This window comes from Thermobia domestica, chromosome 7 (assembly GCF_964235325.1).
Source record: "Thermobia domestica chromosome 7, izTheDome1.hap1.1, whole genome shotgun sequence".
Classification (NCBI taxonomy): domain Eukaryota; kingdom Metazoa; phylum Arthropoda; class Insecta; order Zygentoma; family Lepismatidae; genus Thermobia; species Thermobia domestica.
This window is the reverse complement of record NC_137460.1, coordinates 125,826,405-125,849,285: the sequence shown is the minus strand read 5'-3', so window position 1 is coordinate 125,849,285 and position 22,881 is coordinate 125,826,405. Positions and strand designations below refer to the sequence as shown.

The following is a 22,881-nucleotide window of genomic DNA, read 5'->3' as shown; positions in this document are numbered from 1 at the left end:
CTATAAACCATATAATTATCTCTTTTAGATTAGTTAGATTAGTCAATCACCTTGTAATGACTTTAAGATAGATATATTTGACAATTGAATTTTCAAGTAGATTGTGCATTTCTTAATTTCTAAGAAGCATTTGTGTATATATATATATATATATATATATATATATATATATACGAGGGTTGGAACTTTAATAGTTGCACCTTTTTATTTACAACTGATACAAAATAAATACATGTGATAATCATTTACAAACCTTCAATGTAGTCACCAGCATGGTATATAACACATTGCCAGCGATATGGAAGTTATTGGATACCTGTAGGTGTATCTCTTCTGTTGATAGTTCCAATGGAGCGGACTACTGCCTGAAGAATCTCTTCAACAGCTCTGTAACAAATGCCGCGAAGAGGCTCCTTCATCTTAGAAATCAAGTCAAAGTCATAAGGGCTTACGTCCGGGACGTAAAGTGGATGGTACAGCAGTACCGTCCCCATCGATCGAATATATCTGTCACACCTTACGCTGTATGCGACCGAGCGTTGTTCAGCAAAAAAAAAAAAAAAAAGTATGGGTTCTGCAAAAAATGTCGCTGCTTCTTTCTCAAGGTGATCTCAAGATGTATTCCAGAAAGGAACATACATGAGAATCACAATAACTTTCACATTACTGGGTTTCTGACGAACTTTAAATTTTCATGGTGGCATAATTACACCATTCGTTTGGTTGGCGCTTCAAATGTGGCTCATACAATTTGGCCCATGGTTCATTCAGCATGATGATACAGCGAAAGAAAGCCTCTCCTTCCCGCTCGTAGTGTTCCAAGTGGGTACGAGCAACATCGTATCGTAGCCATTTCTTCTTTTCCGTCAACTCATTCGGAACACATCGTGATGCAATTTTTCGCATGCTGAAGCGTTCCTTCAGACTGTGCAGAATAGTCGTCTGTGCAGAATACTGTCTGTTGGGCTAGTTCACGAATGGCATGGCGTCGATCAGTTCAGTAACGCGAGAACAGCATTCAGGGCGTTGCATTCTTCCACAGTTTGGTGTCTCTTCTTGAGGGCTCGTACTCACCTTCTCATTGTTCTGTAAGGCAATGTAGATTCCCACAAGTTCTTTGAAGAACTTGATAACTTTCTTGTGCTGTACGCCTTCTGGCACATTCAATTTTTATTCTTGGGAACAATGGAAAGTATTTAGTGACGTATAACAATAAAAATCAGATAATTTTTAAATGTTTCAGCACGCTTTCATTAACAGTTTGCGCAACAATAAAGCGTTCATGGAGTTCACGGATGGAGATTCATCAAAGACTTACATACTACGCACCTTACAGTTCGAGACATTTGAAATTCTCGACCGACGCTAGCTGTAAACTTTTGAGGGTTGCGTTGAAAACAAGATTGAACACTCTTGACATCTGCCTCAGACGTGTAAGATCTACCGGCGGATTTTACCTTGCAAATGGGCCTGTTGCCTTGAATTGTTGACACCACTTGCCAATAGAGATTTTTGATAGTGGTATCTTATGAAATGTTGCACAGAAGTCACGTTGAACACTCACAACAAACCGACTAATGTGAAATTGTAGAACATCAAATGCTTACCTGAACCACATGCAGCAATCTTATAACTTGTCACTCTGCTACTGGGCGGAAGAATTTCGAACTAGTACGGCCATGCCAAACAGAACTCGATAATATGGTCGAAAGTACTTCAATACAATTTTAATCTTCGATGAGGTTTTATAGCGTATAGAGCGATTTCTTATAGTACAAATCATTTTGAAACACTCTGTCTGTAATTGGAAAAAGGTATCCCACGGACATTCATTACGAATTGCTTGCCAGTAAAGAGTGAAAATAATCTTACAAAACATTGGAAAAATACACTAAAAGTTTTCGCTGAGTGCTTCCACAGATGTTGGGAATGAAAGGGAAAGGGGGGGAGGGAGAAGAAGACATAGTGAAAAAGAAAGAAAGACAAAAAGAGAACAGAAAAGTAGTTTGGTGAAGCGTTCGAGTGGGTACCGTATTGAAATGCAGTCACGCGATAGTGTTCCCACATTAAAAGTAAAAGAAGATAAATACAATTAGACAGGTTTGTCGGTAAGAACATGAGTAGGAGAGGAAAGAAAAGGAAATATATATAGTGTTAATTATGTAATTAGAAGAAAAGGGATTAAAAAATACAGAAACTGAAAAATATAAAATTGGTAACAAACAAAAATGTTACGAAGAATAAATTTTAAGAATTTAATGATAATATTAGATAATACGTAAATACGAAAATATGAACGAAAAATTGCACTAAAGATACAGTGGCTCAATGATACAGCTATCAGCTCTGGTGCGAGGATCCCTGGTAGGACCCTAGGCAGTGTCATTTGTTTGTGATGGACAATATCGTGTCATTGGATTTACTTGTGATTCTCCCGTTTCTTCTCAAATTCTCTTCCATCAATTCGTTCATAATCATTCATTGCCATTACTCATCCATTTCCTTTAGCTTTAAAGAGATAATCATCGGACGCTAAATAACATATATATTGCACATAAAATAATAGTCAAAAGTGAAAAAGGAAGTTGGTAAAGATAAAAATTGACAAAATGGAAAATGCATTGAATTTAGTGAGATATTGTCTTCCACTGAAAACTCTCGGTACTTTCAGCTACGTCATATATCATGGTTGCATTCTAGTATAATGTGCTCCTCCTAAACAGTTCTGACTTTTTCTTTGTTCTTTATTTCTTTTTCCTTTCTTTCTACATTTTTATCTCCATGAATGCTCCTCCTTCTAGCTTTGGAACTAAGTATAAACAAATAAAAATAAAATATTATCAAAACAAACACTTAAAATTATGTAGGTACATGAGAGGATGATTCAAATTAACAAGAAATTGGTTACCTATCAATATACCCTCCCATCGGAAAACTAATTATTCTCTAGATATATCGGAACAACAAGCTAGTTCCGTCTTCAATGATAAGATAACAAGGATAAAAGCATCTCACAAGCTATAACCCTTTCAGCAGATATCCTTACAATTGTGAATGCTAGTTTCAGTTGTCAAAAAATGCCAATCAAAGGATTTTAGTACACAAGTTAGCTACAAATACATAATGTGTTGAGTGTCTGAATGATAAGTTGTCAGATACTGAATTGCCATCTGTTGAGTATATTGAAAATCACAACGTTTATAAGTAGTGTGTTCAGTATTCACAAATTTGAGGGTATCTGCTAAAAGGGTTAAGAGTTATTTTGTTGATCCATTAATTAAGTTAGACATTTATCTCGCTCAGTGTGAATGTAACTCTTCCTATATAGGTCAAACCAAACGCAATATTAACACCTGAATTAAAAGAACACATTAGACAATCAAAAAAGTCATATCACCTAAAGCAACATACATGTAATATAAAACAGGTTAGTGTAATAGGTTCAGGGAATAATGCGAGAGATTAAAGAATCATTCTTTATTTATAAATATTGTAAAACTTTGTGTAAATTCGTCTCATATAAGGAAGAGGTAGAGCAGTTAATAAAAAGAGTGTCCGGAATCGTCTCCCACTACCAGTTTTATTATAAAAATATGAGTATTTGTACAAAATACTATACAATTTGGTCTCTATTTAAAAGGGTGAGTAAAAGGTAGTCTTTGACCGAGTGGTCGCAGACAGGATCTCCAACAGAGCCCCGTAGCAGGCTAAGAGGAGTGGAGTTAAGGAACCAATGCTCCGTAGCAAGCAGAGGCAGGTTAAGTTGCCAACAGAGCCCCGTAGCAGGCTAAGCGGCTGAGGTTGGGATTCCCAGACAGAGCCCCGTAGCAGGCTAAGCCAGGAGATAGGATAGGCGTAGTCCCGTAGCAGACTAGAGGCCTGGGGTTAGGTTACTCCAAGAGTCCCGTAGCAGACTAGTGGAGGGTCACCAGAAAACTGGTCTCGAGTTGCCTTCGTCCATCCAATTTATAGGGTCCTTTTGGGTGGCGGTGGCGCTGCTGCTCCGATGTCGTCTTCTGCTCCGTGGGAGGGGCCAGAAGCCGTCGTCTGCATGTGATTACAGGTCCCTCTGGTGGAAGATCCTCTTGCCGAACCATGTGGTGTTGTTTGTAAACATTGAAGCGTGGAACTGCTTGTTTACGACATCACATAGGATATTACACCCCCCTGGCTTGTTTAAAAAATAAGCCGAAGGGTTATTTTTCTTTATATGAGGGTTGGCAACACTGAGGTATCACACACACAAAAAAGCACTAAAACATTAATAACACTTGCAACACACAAAAAAATCACTTTTCGGAGCAGTAATAAGGTAGCGGAAGAAAGCACTAAACAGTTAGTCCCTAATCACAGGCAGGATCGGTGCATTTTAATATGTCACTTCATTTCCCTCGAGGTAGGGTTGTTTTTGGCTTGGCGTCAATAAATATATACTAATTCACTTATAGTAAGTGGGGTTGGAGTCTGTGTTAGCTGTTGCTCCTTAGTTGTATTATTGGTATTAAATGTTTCCAAGGGAATAGGAGATGAAATTTCTATGCGGTTCGTTCTAGATTAGTTTGGTAACGAGCGAAGACGACGATATAATATGTATGAAATAATAAGACTTAGGAGTACTAAAAAAGTTGCAATTAATACGGTTATATAAAGATGCTCCATACTGGAAGGAGAGAGAGAAAAAATTTATTACAATTGATAATTAGTGGCGATCCTGTACAATGTAAAATGTCTATGAGGCATTGTTATTAATAATGCGTTTATAAATAAAATATAAGAATATGCCAAGACCAATCAATAATATTAAAATAAGAATGGCTATAGCAATTATAGTCCACGGGAATGCAGTGGAAAGGTGTAGTTGCGGCATCTTATCCAACAAAGAATTTTGTTCGTGCTGTAGTAAGGAGTGCATCGAAGTTATGGTGCGTTGTAAATTTTGAAGGTTATGAGTAAAATTCAAATTTGGATTTTTTGGCAAATTTCTATATATTAACGTGAAGTTAGCTGAGGTCCTGAATTCCTGATCATCCTGTATAATGTAGAAGTGGTCATAACTTTTGGAACGTCCTGTAGAATATTTATATTCTATGTTGGTGGCACTATTTAGCTCAAAGAATAAAGAAGTTGTATGATTATAAGTTGATTGTCCCTGTGAAGGTCAGTTGCCTTTTAAATGCAAAAATGGAGATGTCAGCATTCTTTTCTTCAGCCGTAAAATAAATGAATCAGCTTTTTATAAAACAAAAAGGAAATGAATGTTTGTGACGTTATGAAGAGTGTTTTATCTGCTGAACTCGCGTCTCTGTATTTTCTTTCTTCTTAGTGGTGAGTACTGCAATTTTTTTTTTTTTCGCTCGTGTAGAAAATAAAATGAAGTTATTTATTCTTGTTCTATATGATCTCTATATTCATGAAATGGCTTGATCCGGTCCACTGAAATCTCCTGTATTGTTTGACGATATGAATTTGGAAATTTGATCTTATAAAGATTAGGATTAACTCTTTCGATAATTTCTAGAGGTCCTACATATTTGGATGAAAATGATTCTGGTATCCCAACTTGACGATTGGGAAAGAATACAAGTACTTTCTGTCCCTTATCAAAATTAGTTTGTTGATGTCTGCTGTCAAAATATTTTTTCTGTTTATTATAACTTGCGATTAAATTATCCTGAACGATCCCTCGTATCTTATTCAAATGTTCTTTGTTGACACATAATGTTGGAGTTGACGCTAATGCAATATCAGAGATGGTCTTAGGTTCGTATCCATACATGAGGAAAAAAGATGAGTATTTAGTTCCGGCTTGCACAAATGTATTAATTGCGAATGTTATGTATGGAATTAGTTTTGGCCATTGATTTTGATTTTCCTGTACAAAAAATTTAAGAGCGTTCTGTATTATTCTGTGGAATGTTTCCACTACACCCAGATTTTTGTGGTCATACGCTGGACAAAATTTAAATTCAAAATTGTAGAATTTTGCTAAGTTTTGCAGTCTCTTAGCGTTATGTACAGGGTGTCTATCCAAATACAGGTATGAAAAAGCTCCGTACTTAAGAATAATGTCATATATGAGAAATTGTTCAATTTCTTCTGCTGTGATGTTGTCTACAACTCTGGTGACACAGTATCGCGTGGACATTTCTATAGCAACTAGTATGTGTTTGAATTTTCCATCTCCGACTGGCACTCGCCCAATTGAATCGTACTGCCAAGCAGTGGCAATGGGTTTAGATGGGTGATGCAGCAATTGGCCCGCTGGTTTAGCTGGTAACTTCTTTAGTTTTTGACAAAGATTGCATGTCTTTATTCTATTGGCTATGTAAGCTTTCATGTTAGGAAAATAGTATTTCCTAAGCGCCGACTGGTATGTCTTGGTGTAACCAAAGTGTGGTGCCATTGGGTTGTTATGAATAGCCTCGAACCATTTGCCTAGTAAAGATTTTGGTACGCAAAGTAAATACAGCAGTCCTAATTGAGGGTGTTTCTGAGTCCTATATAATAATCCATTTTTAAGAGAAAAATATTTCGCCGCACGGAGTGTAGATAATTTGTTAGGTTCTTTATTTTCCAATACAGTAATGATGTCCGAAAATGAAGGGTCCTTCCTTTGTTCATCTGCTAAATTAGGTAACATAATGGACTGGTCGATTTGAAAAGTGTGCTCTAAAGAATGTGAAGCAAAAACTTTAGCGTCTTCTGTGTCGGAGAAGTTATCAACTTCTTGATTCTCGTCCTTTTGTATATCTTGTTTGTCTTCTAAGCGGCTAAAAATGTCTGCGGGATGCTGTTGACTTTTAATGTGCTGTATTTCAAAATTGTAATCTGCCAAAAATATTTTATAACGACTAAATTTTCCGACTTTGTCCGGTTGGGTAGTGAGTGAAGTCAAACATTTAGCGTCTATAAATAATTTAAATTTTCTGTTCAGTAAGAAATAACGAAATTTTCGAAGAACATATATGAGTGCATATAGTTCTTTTTGCCATGTGGAGGCCTTTCTCTCAGTTTTAGTAAAACGTCGACTACAATAGGAAACAACACGTTCCTGATTGGTTTTAGTATCATAACAAGCCAATATGCCGCCTGCGGAGGTTGACGAAGCATCTGAATATGCTCGGATTTCCAATGATGGATCAAAATGAAATAAAGATGGAGCTTGTATAATATCCGTTTTAAGTTTTTCAAATAGATCATCATGCTCTGTTGTCCATTTAAATTTTGAATTTTTGTCTAAAAGAATTTGAAATGGTTCCACCTTTTCCGTGAAATCTTTAATATGTGCCCTCAAATAAGAGCATAGTCCGAGGAAACTCTTCAAGGTGCGTTTAGAGGTTGGTTTCTTAAAATTGCGTATTTTATTGGAAATTTTAGGCGATATTTTAATCTCCTTTCCATTAACTGTGAATCCTAAAACTTCTAATTCCGAGTATAATAGATGGGTCTTGTTCGGGTTTGCTCTAAAATCGTGTTTCCTTAACCTTTTAAAGAGCAATTCCAAGTCTGACAATTGTTGTTTCCAATTTTTGCTTCCTATAACGAGGTCATCCGCAAAGGCTGTTATGCGCGGTGGTAGTCCCTCTAAAAGCATTCGTACAGCTATACTTAGGGCAGCGGCGGACGAAGTGTGTCCCATTACGCAACGTTGAAACTTATATGCCTTCCTAGTATGATTGAGCTCAAAAGTCATGTATTTTTGACTTTTGGGATGCAGTAATAGCTGGAAATACGAGGTTTTTATGTCAATTGTGGATATAGAGCTTTTTCCTCTTAAAACGTGTAGAATATCCTCCGTATTTTGAAATGGTATACTTAAGTAGTGTGAGAACCTATTGCAAGCTTGGAGGTTGAGAACTAAGCGGAACTCTGAAGTATTTGGCTTCTTCACTATGAGAAGTGGCGAGGAAAAAGAACTGTCACTAGTTTCTTTAATAATATTGGCATCTAAAAGTTGTTTAATTTGTAAGTCAATTTGGGGTCTTACTGCCAATGGAATGGGAGGTGATCTCTGATGAAAAGAGGCTCCTTTATCTATTCTTATTTTATGTACATAGCCACGAAAGTAGCCAATGTCAGTTGGTGTATAAGAAAAGACATCCCTGTATCTAAAAAGTAGATCATACACAGCTTTCTTTTGCTGACTCGTTAAACTTGGATTGATGTCAAATAGTTTAATATCAAAAAGTGACTTGGTCTCTTCCAGCCTATTCTGAATTTCTTGTTCCGTTCTATAAAATGTTTCGTCATTTTGTTCATCTTTTTGGTAATCACCCTGTAAATCTACTTCTTGAACATTCTCTTCAACATACGCAATTGGGGTGCTCTTTACTAACGTTACCGGTCTACTTGTAGGATTTGATATCAATAAAGTCAAATTATTCTTAGGTACTTTAGTAGGCAACGTTTGTAGTCCGTATTTGTCCAGCAAATTTTCTAATGGAGAGATAAAAAAGTATTTATTATTCTTTTGCCGATTCTTGATATTAATTGGTAAAAAGAAATGTGACCTGGCTGGTATGGTAACCTTTCGTGTTGTAAAAACATCAGCTGACTTGTGCTGTTTTATTGTATGCATAGCGTTAGCAGATAATTTTTCCTGAGTATCAATTTCAATTGGATACTGCGGAGGCCGTGGTTTCTTGTATACTGACAACATGTTATTCTTTAAGTCAATTTTGGTCTGTAATCGATTTAGAATGTCTTCACCGAATAAAGGCAAAAAATCTCCATGTTCTAAAATTCTGAAATAATGAGAAAATGTTGTTGAGCCAATTCTGAATGTAATCAAAGCTATATAGCGTAAATTTACGACAGAATTCTCAATTCCTCGTAGATTAGTGCTAAAAGGAATCAATTTTGTGTTTGGTGGAAGCCAATTTTTAGGCCAAAGACTCAATGAACTGCCAGTGTCTATGATCACAGGATACTTTTCTTTATTAATTGTTACATTAATTAATAATTTATGTTCCTGGTTTAACATTTTAATGTTCTCCCTTCTATCTGATAACGGAGCTACTGCATAAAGTGATGTATTTGTCAATCTTTGTTGTTCACTTTTTTCCTGGTTCTCGGCCCTCAGAACATGTTCTTGAGAGGGTGTGTCCTGGGGCCCCCCTAGGCGTTTCCCTGCTGATTGTTCTTATAACATGTACTGGAAGAATGACCTTTCTTATAGCACGTACCGCATACTGTAACAGTTTCCGGCCTAGGATTACTATTATTATCTTTATTATTATTTTTAGAATTGCTCTTATTTCCATTTCTCTGCCGATTTTGATTTCCGTTATTTGTACTTTTCGACCTATAATTGTTACGGCCACCTCTTCTAAATTGTGAGTTCTTAATGGCATTTTGAGCTACAAGAAGAGATAGTTCAGCCATTTGATTTGCTAATTTAGTAAAATCTAATGAATTGTTTGCACTGGAATTACTAGATGTGCTAGGCGCGGGGGGTTCGGGAGGGGGATTCGGATTAGCAACTTGGGGGGAAGGATTTGGAATTATCTGATTTTGTGATGCACCCTGTAGCTGTGGTGCTGAAGGTGTAGGAAAAACTGAAGCTGGTTGCTGGTATTGATTCCAACTAGGTGTTGGGTTACATATTGGATAGGTCAGTTGTTGATGATGTACAGGGAAGGAAGCGCCAGCGACTGCTGATGAATGTAAACTGCTGACTGGTGTATTCTGATCGCAGAGTGAATAGAATGCCTGTTGTAATTCCACGTAATCACGTTTCTTCATGAGGTCATTTGCTTTCTCGAGGTTGTGTAAATGCGTTTGTAAGGCGTGAACAGTTGTAAATGTTTCTAACGCTATCTTTTGCAAAAAAGTTTTCTTTAAACCTAAGGATAAATAATTTATTTTCTGCTCCTCGGTGGCCTGAGGCAAAACTTGCCTAATGACCCTTAATTTTCTGAGAAAATAAGCATCTACTGGCTCGTTTTCACCTTGTTGGACTTGAAAAATTTCGAATTCCGCTCGATATGCCGGTAATCTTGGTCTACTCAGTGCAACTAATTTGTCTTTTAATTGGTCATAATTAAGCGCGTCTAACTGATTCTGGGCCTTTAACTGTAGGACTAAATCAAGTGCTACATCTTGTAAGTACATAGGTAATAGTTCTTTCTTTTTCTGTTCATTCCACGAATGCAACAATGCAAGATGGTCAAAAAGCATAAAAAATCTATCGGGGTCCTCCGTAACGTGTCCCGAATACTTAGTGAGGTGTGGTATATTAAAAGAAGGGCGCGAATTTTGCTCCATGTTAAAAATGTTTTCTGGAAAAGTGTTTTTACCAGTTCTAGTTTGAGGCATAAACAAAATTCAGTTCACTTAAAAGCACTAACACTTTAAAAAATTCACATACCTTCCACAGAAAAAAAAGTCCACTTCCGGTTAATAAAAATACTGTCCGGTAGGGGAGTATTCAGAGTTTATTCTGAGTCGGTCAAGCCTCTACCATGTAAAACTTTGTGTAAATTCGTCTCATATAAGGAAGAGGTAGAGCAGTTAATAAAAAGAGTGTCCGGAATCGTCTCCCACTACCAGTTTTATTATAAAAATATGAGTATTTGTACAAAATACTATACAATTTGGTCTCTATTTAAAAGGGTGAGTAAAAGGTAGTCTTTGACCGAGTGGTCGCAGACAGGATCTCCAACAGAGCCCCGTAGCAGGCTAAGAGGAGTGGAGTTAAGGAACCAATGCTCCGTAGCAAGCAGAGGCAGGTTAAGTTGCCAACAGAGCCCCGTAGCAGGCTAAGCGGCTGAGGTTGGGATTCCCAGACAGAGCCCCGTAGCAGGCTAAGCCAGGAGATAGGATAGGCGTAGTCCCGTAGCAGACTAGAGGCCTGGGGTTAGGTTACTCCAAGAGTCCCGTAGCAGACTAGTGGAGGGTCACCAGAAAACTGGTCTCGAGTTGCCTTCGTCCATCCAATTTATAGGGTCCTTTTGGGTGGCGGTGGCGCTGCTGCTCCGATGTCGTCTTCTGCTCCGTGGGAGGGGCCAGAAGCCGTCGTCTGCATGTGATTACAGGTCCCTCTGGTGGAAGATCCTCTTGCCGAACCATGTGGTGTTGTTTGTAAACATTGAAGCGTGGAACTGCTTGTTTACGACATCACATAGGATATTACAATATAAACCGCCTTTAAATCTGGATTCTGGCAATATTGATAAGATCTGACTGCCTACCTTTGATGTGTATTTTGGTTCTAGCAACAGTGAAGTAGCGTAGACACCACGCTTCTTTCAAGCTCAACTCTTTCTTTTTTCACTATCCTCTGGTTAGTTAAAGCAAACATTTGTTATTACTAGTACTACTAGTCTATTATACATATCGTTGCCTTAATCGGACACATGCCTAAGACAAAGTGTATATGATAAAGGCAAGTTATATTAGAGAAACTATATTACTAATACTACCAGATATTACTAATAATAACTGTTTGTTTTAGTCAAATTTTATGTTTATTTAAATTTCCTTCTCTATCTGAAATCATTTAGTGAAAGTTTATATATAAATATACCAGAAAAAAAAATGTCCATATTTCCATGAAATTCATGTAGACTTTTACAGTTATGAAAATGATACTGCTAAGTAAAGTTTTCTGTTCTTTCATAAACAATATTTAATTTTGATCATCACACCTTCTTTGCTATGTTATTATTATTATGAATACTAAATCGCTTGACTTCATCACTGGGAAACGAGCTTTGGTGAAAACAATAAAGAGGTATTCGAAGTCATTATTATAACTATTATCATGTTTCAACATTCAATTAATTAAATAAGATCAATGTTTCAGATCATATATTATCAATGCCTCAGTGCAAGTGATCAATATATTATTTTAATATGACGTTTTGAGGACGTTATTTGATGCAATATAAATTTCATTCACATTTATATTTTTTTCAAAAGTTTGTGTATATTTTTAAGAGTATAACGGAGCAATAAAATTATTATCAGTCATAAAACATGAAATCTCTTTTCTCAACGTTCTATTGGTGAATTTACCAAACGGCATATCATTTCCGCCGGAGATCTTTTGAGTAAATTCTTATGAGATTGTCACAAAAGTTATTGCAAAATTTGGAGACAATATTGTAAAGTAATGGACTAGTTCTCTCAGTGTCTGATAGATATATTGGATATTCTAATGAAACATTTTGTAGCTCCATGTCAAGAACCATTTTCTTCTGTAGTTCTCTTTGAAGTATTTGTGGCTCTTAATATAAATGAAACTATTTTTAAATATTTCGAAAATAAAACTGATATCGGTCCAACTATTCTAAAATTTTTGGTTAAAAACTTTTAATTCTTTTTTAAATCTAACTATTTAGATCGGAAGTGCTTTCTCCTTTAAAAATGCTTCTTTCTTCTATGTATGGAGTAGTTCTTACATTTGCTAGTTAAAAATCTATGTAATCTTCGCAAATTGGTTTAGTTTCTATTGTAAAACCTCATTTAAAAATTACTTTAAAGAAGCTTAATATTTTTTTTCTGTCTCTTCTTCATGTACAGAAAATAGCATAATGCTTAGAAAAAACAAGTTTAGTATTGTAATTTTTCAACGAATATATATTACTAACAATCTGACTTTTTAAAGGATAAGGAGGCGCTAATATTGCAATTACCATTCTAGTCTGATATCCGACAATGTAATATACAAATGAAATTTTCTTCTTTTGAACTTATCAACTTAGATCTATATGCACTGATATTTCGTTTTTATTTTCTGTATATCTTTGCGAAGTACCAGGATAAGGATTGACCATATGGAAATGTAGTTAAAATGTGAAAGAATGGAAAGTAAACTATATTTTCTTGGTTTCCAGTTCCATTAGAGCTTCCGATTCTCAGGCGGGAACATTTCAACAGATGGTATTCACTTAAGTCATACTATCTCGCTACAATGATGGCGGATGTGCCATGGCAGGTAATCTATGTTTTTTTCTTTCACTTTCTAGAGCATGTCTTTATCTAGTACTTAAGATATGAACAGATTAAAGAATATTTAACTGTAAGCTTTTAATGTCAAAATGTGCTTGGATGTGTTCCCCAAGAATATAATAAGCATGAGTTCACAGAAAAATGATTTCTACAATTTGTGGACTCGGATTGAAATAAATCTGAATCAATGGAAACGACTGGTAAAATCAAATTATATTTCCATTTTAGTGGGTTATATTGTATACCTATATCCATAACTATACTTATATAGTCATAGAAAGAACGAAAGAAAATATGAGAAAATTTACCGCCCTAGGTCGTGACTTATGTTGGCCTATGCGTGTATAGGGCTCTGAATATATACATATACATATATATATATATATATATATATATATATATATATATATCGGGTGTTCTAAAAATGGCGCTCACGGACCACAGTCCATTATTCTACAAGTCAAAATAAAGCAAAAAATATGTATAGTAGTATACCTTTCGAGTTCTTGTTTGAACACACAAATTGCACTATGTGGCAACGTCGCAAATAAAGAACCATAGATTAGATCTATCTAGGTTGCCAGATTTAGTAAACGAAAAACCGGGACACCAATCTTAGGCTATATGAGGTCAGGGTTTCTACTCTTTCGTCTTTTTTAGAATCAATTAATTACGAATACCTGTCTTTTCCAGGTTACTGTTCCCAGTTTTCCAGTTCATTCTATACACAATTAACACAAATGAAGCTTGACAAGGGATGTATAAAGAATGTGAAAATATAAGAAGAGCTACCTGATGTTCCCTATTCCGATTTGTTTTGTTTAATAGGTCCTAAATATTGCGCGAATTTACGACACACCCTCCCATTTATGATTGAGGAGATACTTTTTTCTTTGTTGCGTCATCGTCTGAATCTGCAACACTATCCTAAAAGAAATACAAATTTAGCATTTAGCAAGAAAAAAATACATTTGCGCTAAATTCGGAACGATAAACAAAAAGTAAATCTCTTTAAAAATTTACACAGGTTCTCCAAAAGTTTGGCAGAAAATATCCAGTATCAAAATTAAACAAGACATGTACCTTTATGTGTTTAACTGGTACTTCTTGTGCTAGGGTAGATTGTTACGGAATTTTAACCTGAAAATTACTGAAAATTTGATTTCATACTCTAGAAAGAAATTCAATTCACTTCACTTCACTTACAAAGGTATTTATACACTGGATAAAAGCTTGATTGTAAAATTGTTCCTTAGAAAATGGCATACAGGACAAAATAGACAGGTTGAATTCTGTTAAGATGTAGCGACTGAGATCACTATCACCATTGTTTATTAAAGTTCAAAGAATAAAGCAGTTCTGCGCTGCCGATTAAAGTATAAAATAACTAACAGTTAAAGCCCATCACCGAGAAAAGACTTTCTTCTCTATTGAAAGTGATATTCAAGAAATTATTGGCAAAGCATATGCCCCCTTTACCCTCTGGAAGCTAAACAACCCATAAAACGAAATAATGGATGTAATTTTCAAACTCCTTGTTGTTTGTTTAGTAAAATCAATTGGGTACAAAAATCTTCTGAAAACCTCACGTTTTTAGCTGAAACATACTAGTTCTTGCAGGTTGAATTTTTTTTCAATATGAAGAATGAAACCCGGGACAAACAGGCGTCCCTGAAGCCTTTGTCGGGACAATTAATTCTTTCATTCACACCCGGGACGTCTGGCAACCCTAGATCTACCAATCTATCAAATAGTTATATCGATTCTTTCCAGATAAGAGCAATATTGATCGACACTAGCATCACTTATTAGTGTAGCAATCGATTCAACTGCTTGTTGTATTCGTAGAGTAATGCTAATGGCTCCAAGTTAGTCTTCGACGTTGCCACATTGTGAAATTTTGATCCCCCCTAGCATCTGAAGGAGGCCTCGGAGGGCGTATAATCATATAATATTTTCGCTTTATTTTCGCCTGTAGAATAGTGCTCTGTGGTCCGTGGGCGCCATTTTTAGAACATCCGATATATATATATATATATATATATATATATATATATATATATATATATATATATATATATATTCAGGACCCTGTGTACGCATAGGCCAGCATGAGTCACGACCTAGGACTGTAAATTTTCTCAGATTTTCTTTCTTTCTTCATAGTTCTACTGGAAATTACAGGAATTGACAACAAACATTGATATTGAGGGGAGGTGAAATTTTCTGCACGACTGAATTGTTTTTTTGATAAGATTGGTGGGCGTCCTTTATTGGCAAATGCTGACGATTGGATTCTGAGGTAGTTATTGAGAGACGATGTGGTGGAACAGATACTGGTTTCTCGAATAGCCGAGTCATAAGGAAGGAACGTCTGATGTGGTGAAGGGGGAGGCCTGAAAGTGGAAGTATTGTATACTGATTTATTGGTAGGTTTAAGTGTATGTCAGGTCTTAAATATGACATCCATATTAAAGAAGGTGTCTGTATGGTAGAAGAAAAAGCAGATGAATTTGTTTTAGCACTTGCTGTTTTATTCTATTGCTGGTTGGACATGGGTCCATATTAAGAAAATACCATCTATAAATCAAAGACAGAAGAAAGACTAAGTGGTAGTGAAAGGAGTTTTTGTTCCATTACTATATTGATATATGAGGGGAGTCATGTGACTCCCTATGATAATGCGTTTGATGTAATTAAGATAATGATTATTTTGAAAGATGAAATTACTCATGACTAGGACAAGAATTGAACATCTTTGATCAGGAATTGTGTATTGCTTTTTCGAGATTTGGAGAGGATTTCAACTAATCCTTTTACGTCGTTGAAGTCATGGATAAGTAGGATATTGATATATAATGAGGCTACGTTAACGAATCCTACAATGGTATTGGGAAGTAAGGATTCTATGATTTGGACAATGGTAATAATTTGTGTCTTTGAGGTATAATGGACAGATCTGGATATGGGGTTGAAATGGTACTCACAAAATAGACGTTTTAAAACTAGTGTACACATCAAACTAATACTTTCATTTTAAGTGATCCCTCCCTCACCACACCAAATGTTCCCTGCCATATGCCGTGACCATTCTGAGAATCCAATAGTTGTATCTTTATTATGGTATTGCGTAATGAAAATCCTTTATAAAATAACTTTTAATATCCCACTTACAAATAAATTCGGATTTAATATAAAAATAAATTTATTTTAATGATTTAGAAACAAAAACATATTATCAGTAAGTGGTTAGCTTTCGTGACAAACATCCTTTCAATTCAATACTTGTTGTTCATGAAGTTCTGCTAAAACAAATTATTTCGTTATAGGAATACATTTTTCAGTTTTTATTGCCCATAAAAACAGAAGAGATATCAGCGAGGACTATGTAATATGTATGTTTCTCCAGAATAGTTTCCCTATTGTAAACATGTTCTATATATATACACTTTATTTCTGCTTTCAAATTAAGATGTATATCGAATGTCTCCTGATACACTTGTAAATTTTATTTTATTGCAGTTGGCGTGCTCAATTTCGTACTGTTTAATAGTCTACTTCATGAGTTCTCAACCACCTGAAGGAAAACGTTTTATGCATTTTGTTGTTATGTGTGTTCTGGTCTCTTTCGTATCCCAAAGTATTGGACTTTTTGTTGGAGCATCCATGGATGTGCAAGTAAGTGTATCAACTACAATTCAACAATTAAATACATACGTGCTTCACTTCTTGAAAGTTTTCAAACCACAATGCTATTAAAACTGTAGCCATTACCAGGTACAATATTAAGTCTAGAAGTTGGGCAGATTTAAAACGAAGTAAGCTTTATCCAGTCAAAGATAGACATCTTAGAAAGGAGATGCATAAAATTAACTTTTGTTGTAACCTATATAGCTGTTTCTCATTCAATTCTTATTTTAATAAAAAACGAAAGATAAAAATGAGAATAACAATTAACTGACCTAAACAGAATCGTAAGATCGCATTGATTCCAAATAGTTTCATTTCCAAGTGAGAAATGAATTAGATACTTCGCTTCATTGTGTAAATGCTTCCTGGATTAACACCGCCACACAAACTGAGAGGACAAATATTGACAATCAAATTAATGAACAACAGGAACAGAGGAGCGTGAAACATTGATGTTCTAAGCATTCCCATACGAAGACAAGAGTTTTTAGGTATCGATCCCATGAGAACCCAAGCGCCAATAGATGTCTAAGAAACTTTTAAAAGACTTCGCCTGAAGTAAAGTTCGAGGAATTGTTTTGGAGGAGGTCAATGGAGTTTTAGATTGGGCGTGGAGTTATATAGCAAGAGAGAGACCCGAAGTCGAAGACACAAGGCTTCTAATTTGTACTAAGATTGTCTTAGTGAAGTACCGATTGCTATCGGGGCTTCGGACTCAGAATAATACATTAAGTAGTATTCTTAGGGAATTTAAGAGAAGTGTCAGTGCTTGACGTCGTAGTTGACCACACATTGCTTAGAAGGAGTAGACATTGACAGCAAGTTCATCGAGAAAGACACTGACAGCACCGAAAATCTCAAGCGACTGAACACTAAGTGCTAGTTCAGAATTCGCCAAGAATTGATTGAACTATTCCATGTGTGATAGTGGGATGAACTGAAATTCCTTATCACCAACAGGCTACGCAGACAGGAATTACAGTAGATACTCATTTTTGAAGTACTAGGTGGATTCATGTATTGTATTACAATGGCCCAAGTCATCACAATTCTTTAAATTCAATGGTTAAGATTACACGAGTAAGCGAAATTTCTTTGAACCATTAGTGGTGTTAATTTGTGTCCTACTTATTTTTAAATGATTGCTAAATAGCCTCGATGGTGTACACCCTCGCACAAAGTTATGATACAAGGATCTTTTGTCTTTATATCATAAAAGTCCAGTCTAGTATGTGCATTCTTCATACCTTCAAAAGTACACAAATATTTGTTTATGGACAAAACGATTCTCCATCCTTATGGACAAGGAAAGAAGGCAATTGTTCTGCATAAGTATTGGGTGTTTTTAGGTATCCTCAATCCTTGCGACTACATGATACTCTTGTATTCACTTAAAGAGTGAGAAGTATGACTAAGATAGTTAATTAAACATTTCAAAATAATCAAACATTTAAAGAGATTTTTGGCGGTGGTTCCCTTTCTTTTATCAAAATTGTGTGCAACATAGTTCTTGTTGGAAGCAAATTTCGTAAAGCTTCTATGTTACGAACATTTTCAAGAAAAGTAGCTTTCTTCCACTTATTTCTTTTATTGTTATTATTATTATTATTATTATTATGAAGAAAAAGAATATATTTTAAAATCCGTTGCATGCGTAATTTGGTTTTTGGTTTACTCTTGATACAGTGGTTTACCTAGATATGATACGATATAGAATATCTGAAAACGTAGACTAATTAATTCAGATTTATGAAATTTTGAGTTGAGTTGAGTTGATTTTGGGTTTAACGTCCCGTTCAGCAGCGAGGCTATATGAGACGTGGACCTACTGATTAAAGTGGAATCCGAACCACATGAGCTCCCGCCGGGAATCGAACCCGGGTTTCCCACGCCAAAGGCGCGTACGCTAACCGCTTAGCCAAGAAGGAGCTCGTTATGAAATTTTGTGAAAGCTTCCTTCAAATGCAAGTTTTCATCGACATCTTTTTTTTTTTTTTTTTTTTTTTTTTTTAACGAAATCTTTCGTTACATTCTTCGTTGGTTCTATACATTTTATTTTATTTATGTGTTTGTTTATCTATATTGGGAACTTCATTGTCATTTATTTGTATGAGGAGTGTTCAATAAAAGTCTTACACTAAGCCTGTCATTTCAAAACTACGCTCTTTTATTTAGACATGGGCTTAGAAGTAAATGCAGAGAAAACTTAATACATGGAGGTTCTTCGGGATCGTAATACTACAAATTATGGATGTGTTAAAAACATCAAATAATACTTTTTGATAAAGTGGATGCTTTTAAATATTTAGAACCAATATTAATAGACCAAAACAATATTCACGAAAAAATTAAATATCTACTAAAAGTAGGGAATTTGTGTTATTATTCAGTTTAAAATCTCTTGTTGTCGCGAATTCTGTCCAGGAATTTGAAGCTTAAAATATATAAAAGGATAATCATTCCTGTTGTTTTGTATAATTGCGAAGCATGGTCGCTTACTCTAAGGGAAGAACGTAGACTGCAAGTGTTTGAGAACAAGGTTCTGAGACGAATATTCGGTTCCAAGAAGAACGGGAATGGGAAGTGCTTTAACGAGGAACTACATAATTTATACCGTTTACCAAACATTGTTAGGGTCATCAGATCTAGGAGGCTCAGGTGGGCAGATCATGTAGCCAGAATGGAAGAGAGTAGAAACGCTTTCAAATTTTTAACTGGAATTCCAATCGGAAAACGACCATTATAAAGTCCTAGTCGCAGATAGAATATTAAGATGAATCTCGCAAAAATAGAAGTACAAAGTTGAAACTAGATGCAGTTGGCTGAGAATAGAAGTCAATGGAGAATTTTTGTGAACATGGCATTGAGCCTGCGGGTTCTGCAGGCCATAGAGTTAGTTAGTTAGCTCTTTTATTTGGTAGCACTCGAATCATTTCAATATGGTCACCATGCAGTACAAGGCACTTGAACCAACGCCACTGCTACTGAATAAACACTCGTTCCTGCCTAATCAATAGCGTATTAGTGGTAACAGAAAATATATAAATTTTAGATTACGAAACATGCTTATGTGGTGGGAAGTAAATTGTTGTCATTTTACTGACCACTGTGAAAAAATCTTTCAGAACTGAAAAAAAAAAATCAAAACACTGTAATGTATAAACATGTGTCGTCATAGTATTTTCTGGTAATAAATATACTAATGATCGGTATGTACTATAGACAGTAAAGTTTGATAGTTGCTTCTATAATAGGTAACAATGTTATATCGAATTTTAATAAATCGGTAACCAGGTAATTAGTAAGAGTATAATATTTCATTATTAGTGAAACACATACAATATTAAATAATGTTAAAATTAATTATTTTTCTTGTTTCTTCACAGAATGGAGTAATTTTCGGTCCATTGTCCAACCTACCATTCACAATATTTTCTGGGTTCTTCATTCGAGTTAACGAATCACCATATTTCTTTCGTTGGTTGTATCATATCAGTTATTTGAAATATGGATTAGAAGGCGTTATGATAGCTGTGTATGGTTTCGATAGAGATCCTTTGGAATGCTCAGAGCACCTTTGCCATTTTGTATCACCCTCACACTTTTTGGAACATTTAGACATGAACAAAGGAGAGTATTGGCAAGATGTAATAGCCATGGGAGTGTTTCTGCTCATCTTTAGAATAGGAGCGTATTTCATGTTGAAATGGAAATTATACAGTAAAAGATGATTTGTTGAATAGCAAAAAGAACGTCTATAACGGAAGTGCATAAAGAACACTGTGTGTACACTTGTTTGTCTGTGATAATATCTTTAAAATAAAATACATATACGTATAGCCTATATCTAAAAGACAGTTTATAAAGAAGGAATGTTACTTTACAGTTAAAGTTTTAATGGTACGATGGGATTACGACCGAGATGACTGAGTTGCTTTTAAGGTGCTTCTGATTTTTAAAGAAAAAACGAAGAATACTTGTTGTTAGTTATAAGACCATACATACTAAATGTTTCAAAGTATTCTAGGAAATTGCGTTTTCATGACTGAGTAAAAATATTGAGAAATTGTAGCAAATAAAACTCATTTGTGTAAACTAGGAGAGTTGAGTAAGTTTTGTTGATTAATGCTGTTGTTAAGAGTACTAAAAACGGAAGTTTCTTGTTTAAGAAACTGATAGGATTTATAAGTAATTTAACTGTGTAAGAGTATTCAACAACGAGTACTTAAATTTTATATCACCATGGAGGCATTTTTGTTAGAAAAATGTAAGTGAAAAGCTAATACTCACGGCAGAAAATAAAACTCCTTTGGGAAATATTTTCAGAGAACATTAACTCCATCTTCAGCCTAGTCATGATTCAAAAAGGATTCAAAACATGAGGAGAAATGTAGACGGGTAAAATTGGTTAAAAAGAATTGAAAGTATGCGAAGCGTGATTCTTCTTGTCGAACATAAACAAGATATTGACCCACCCACATTTTACCCATCCCGAACATTTTACCTATCCACATTTCTCCCCATGTTTTAAAGCCATTTTTAAATCATGACTAGGCTGAAGATAGAGGTAATGTTCTCCGAAAGTACCTCCTAGAGCAGTGATTTCTTTTCTGTGGTGAGTATTAGCCTTTTGCTTACATTTTTCTAAATATTATCACCGTTCGAAACGCAGTGATAATAGGCATTTTTGTTTTTTTAATAAATGAACTGATTTTAAAAACTTGGTAACAACTTGAGTTCGAAGAACAAGTATTAGAAATATTGCAAGTACCAAACTTCTTAAATGTTAATCAATGTTAATAAAGGTTAAATGTCAATATAATATGTAACCATTTATATATATATATATATATATATATATATATATATATATATTAGCGTTCCTAGACTAAAACTAATTCCGATCGTTCGTAATAGGTTTGTCACAGTAGTTTTTTTTCTGTCTTTCTTGCGTTCATTCTACTGTATTGGTGACATATTTATATCATATAATTTTAACTGTCCAAACTGTTTACAGAGTAAGAAAAAAATGGCTGTTTTTTTTTTTTTAATTCTTGTTATTAAGAAAGATATTTTAAATGATTTGACCACACGGAAATCAACAAATAAAGTAGATATGATGTAGGGATTTGCTTTCTGACGTTTATCACCACGATCATGATCAACATACTCAAGGGCACAAAGAAAATCTACTCTTTAAATGAATTCAGTTCTGTTCTTAATTTTCACAGATTGATTAATTTGGTAGATGTTCACAATCGGGCTTGAAAAGATCACAATGACAGAACTTTCTGCCCAAAATTCTTGTTTTATGTATGCATATGTATGTATGTGTGTAAGGAAGGGAGAGAGCGAGAGAGGGGCAAAGATTCCTTATTCTTATTTCATTTATAATTGTTGACTTAAAATCAATTTGGTCACCTTTTAATATATTGATAATCTCACGTCTCAAAAGGTATGATACCACATCTAGCATTCATTGGTATAACTTCAATTTTTCACTCTATTGACTTTTTTTATTTTAAAATAAAAGGTGTCCTGTGGTTTTTCGCTTTTCCTTGGCATTTCTTTATTATTTGCTTGAAGATATAGAATTCCTCTAATATGTATAGTTTCCCAATAAATTGGCCATTTTCAATACAATTTCTTTTGTAATTTCTTCAGTACTTTGTTCTTGTTATGGCAAGACTAAAGTGACTACAAAACAGTATAGGCCTATGGCATAATCTTTAGAATTAAAACATGATTTGTTACCCCTTATGTAAAAATAACAGGAAAAATCAATCTTAAATTCAATTTTTAAAATTACTTTTAATAATAATAATAATAATAATAATAATAATAATAATAATAATAATAATAATAATAATAATAATAATAATAAAGAAATATGATACTATGTTCTACTCTACTTACAAGTTTATGCAGTTCCTGAATACCACTTACATTTCCGAGCTTTCTGATTTCCTTTGAAGACTTAGTCATGGAGGACAAAACCAGGAGACAATAAATAGTAAATAAATAATAAATAAATAAATAAAATAAAATAAATAAAAATAAAAGAGACGGATTTACCAGAGTAGAGCAGTGCTGGAGATATCTTGTCCAAACAAAGAGTATACGTCAAATGCAAGTTGCATTATGGCAAGGTTAATTTGCACATTATTTTTGCTCTTTGGTGGAAGGTATTTTTATTATTCTACCAACGTGGTGGAAGTATCTATTTTCCCCAGATTG

The 22,881-nt window shown here is 34.8% G+C and overlaps 1 protein-coding gene across 1 annotated transcript in view; it reads left to right on the top strand.

Annotated features, from left to right (window-relative positions):
* The window catches only part of LOC145690393 (ATP-binding cassette sub-family G member 4-like), a 229,305-nt gene extending 207,845 nt beyond the window's left edge, over window positions 1–21,460 (top strand). Inside the window, exons 9-11 of the mRNA XM_081765232.1 lie at window positions 12,840–12,940; window positions 16,477–16,632; window positions 20,031–21,460. Of these exons, the coding sequence (XP_081621358.1) occupies window positions 12,840–12,940; window positions 16,477–16,632; window positions 20,031–20,375 (602 nt within the window). The 3' untranslated portion in view covers window positions 20,376–21,460. The remainder of the gene's footprint in view (window positions 1–12,839; window positions 12,941–16,476; window positions 16,633–20,030) is intronic.
* Window positions 21,461–22,881: the final 1,421 nt, after the last annotated feature.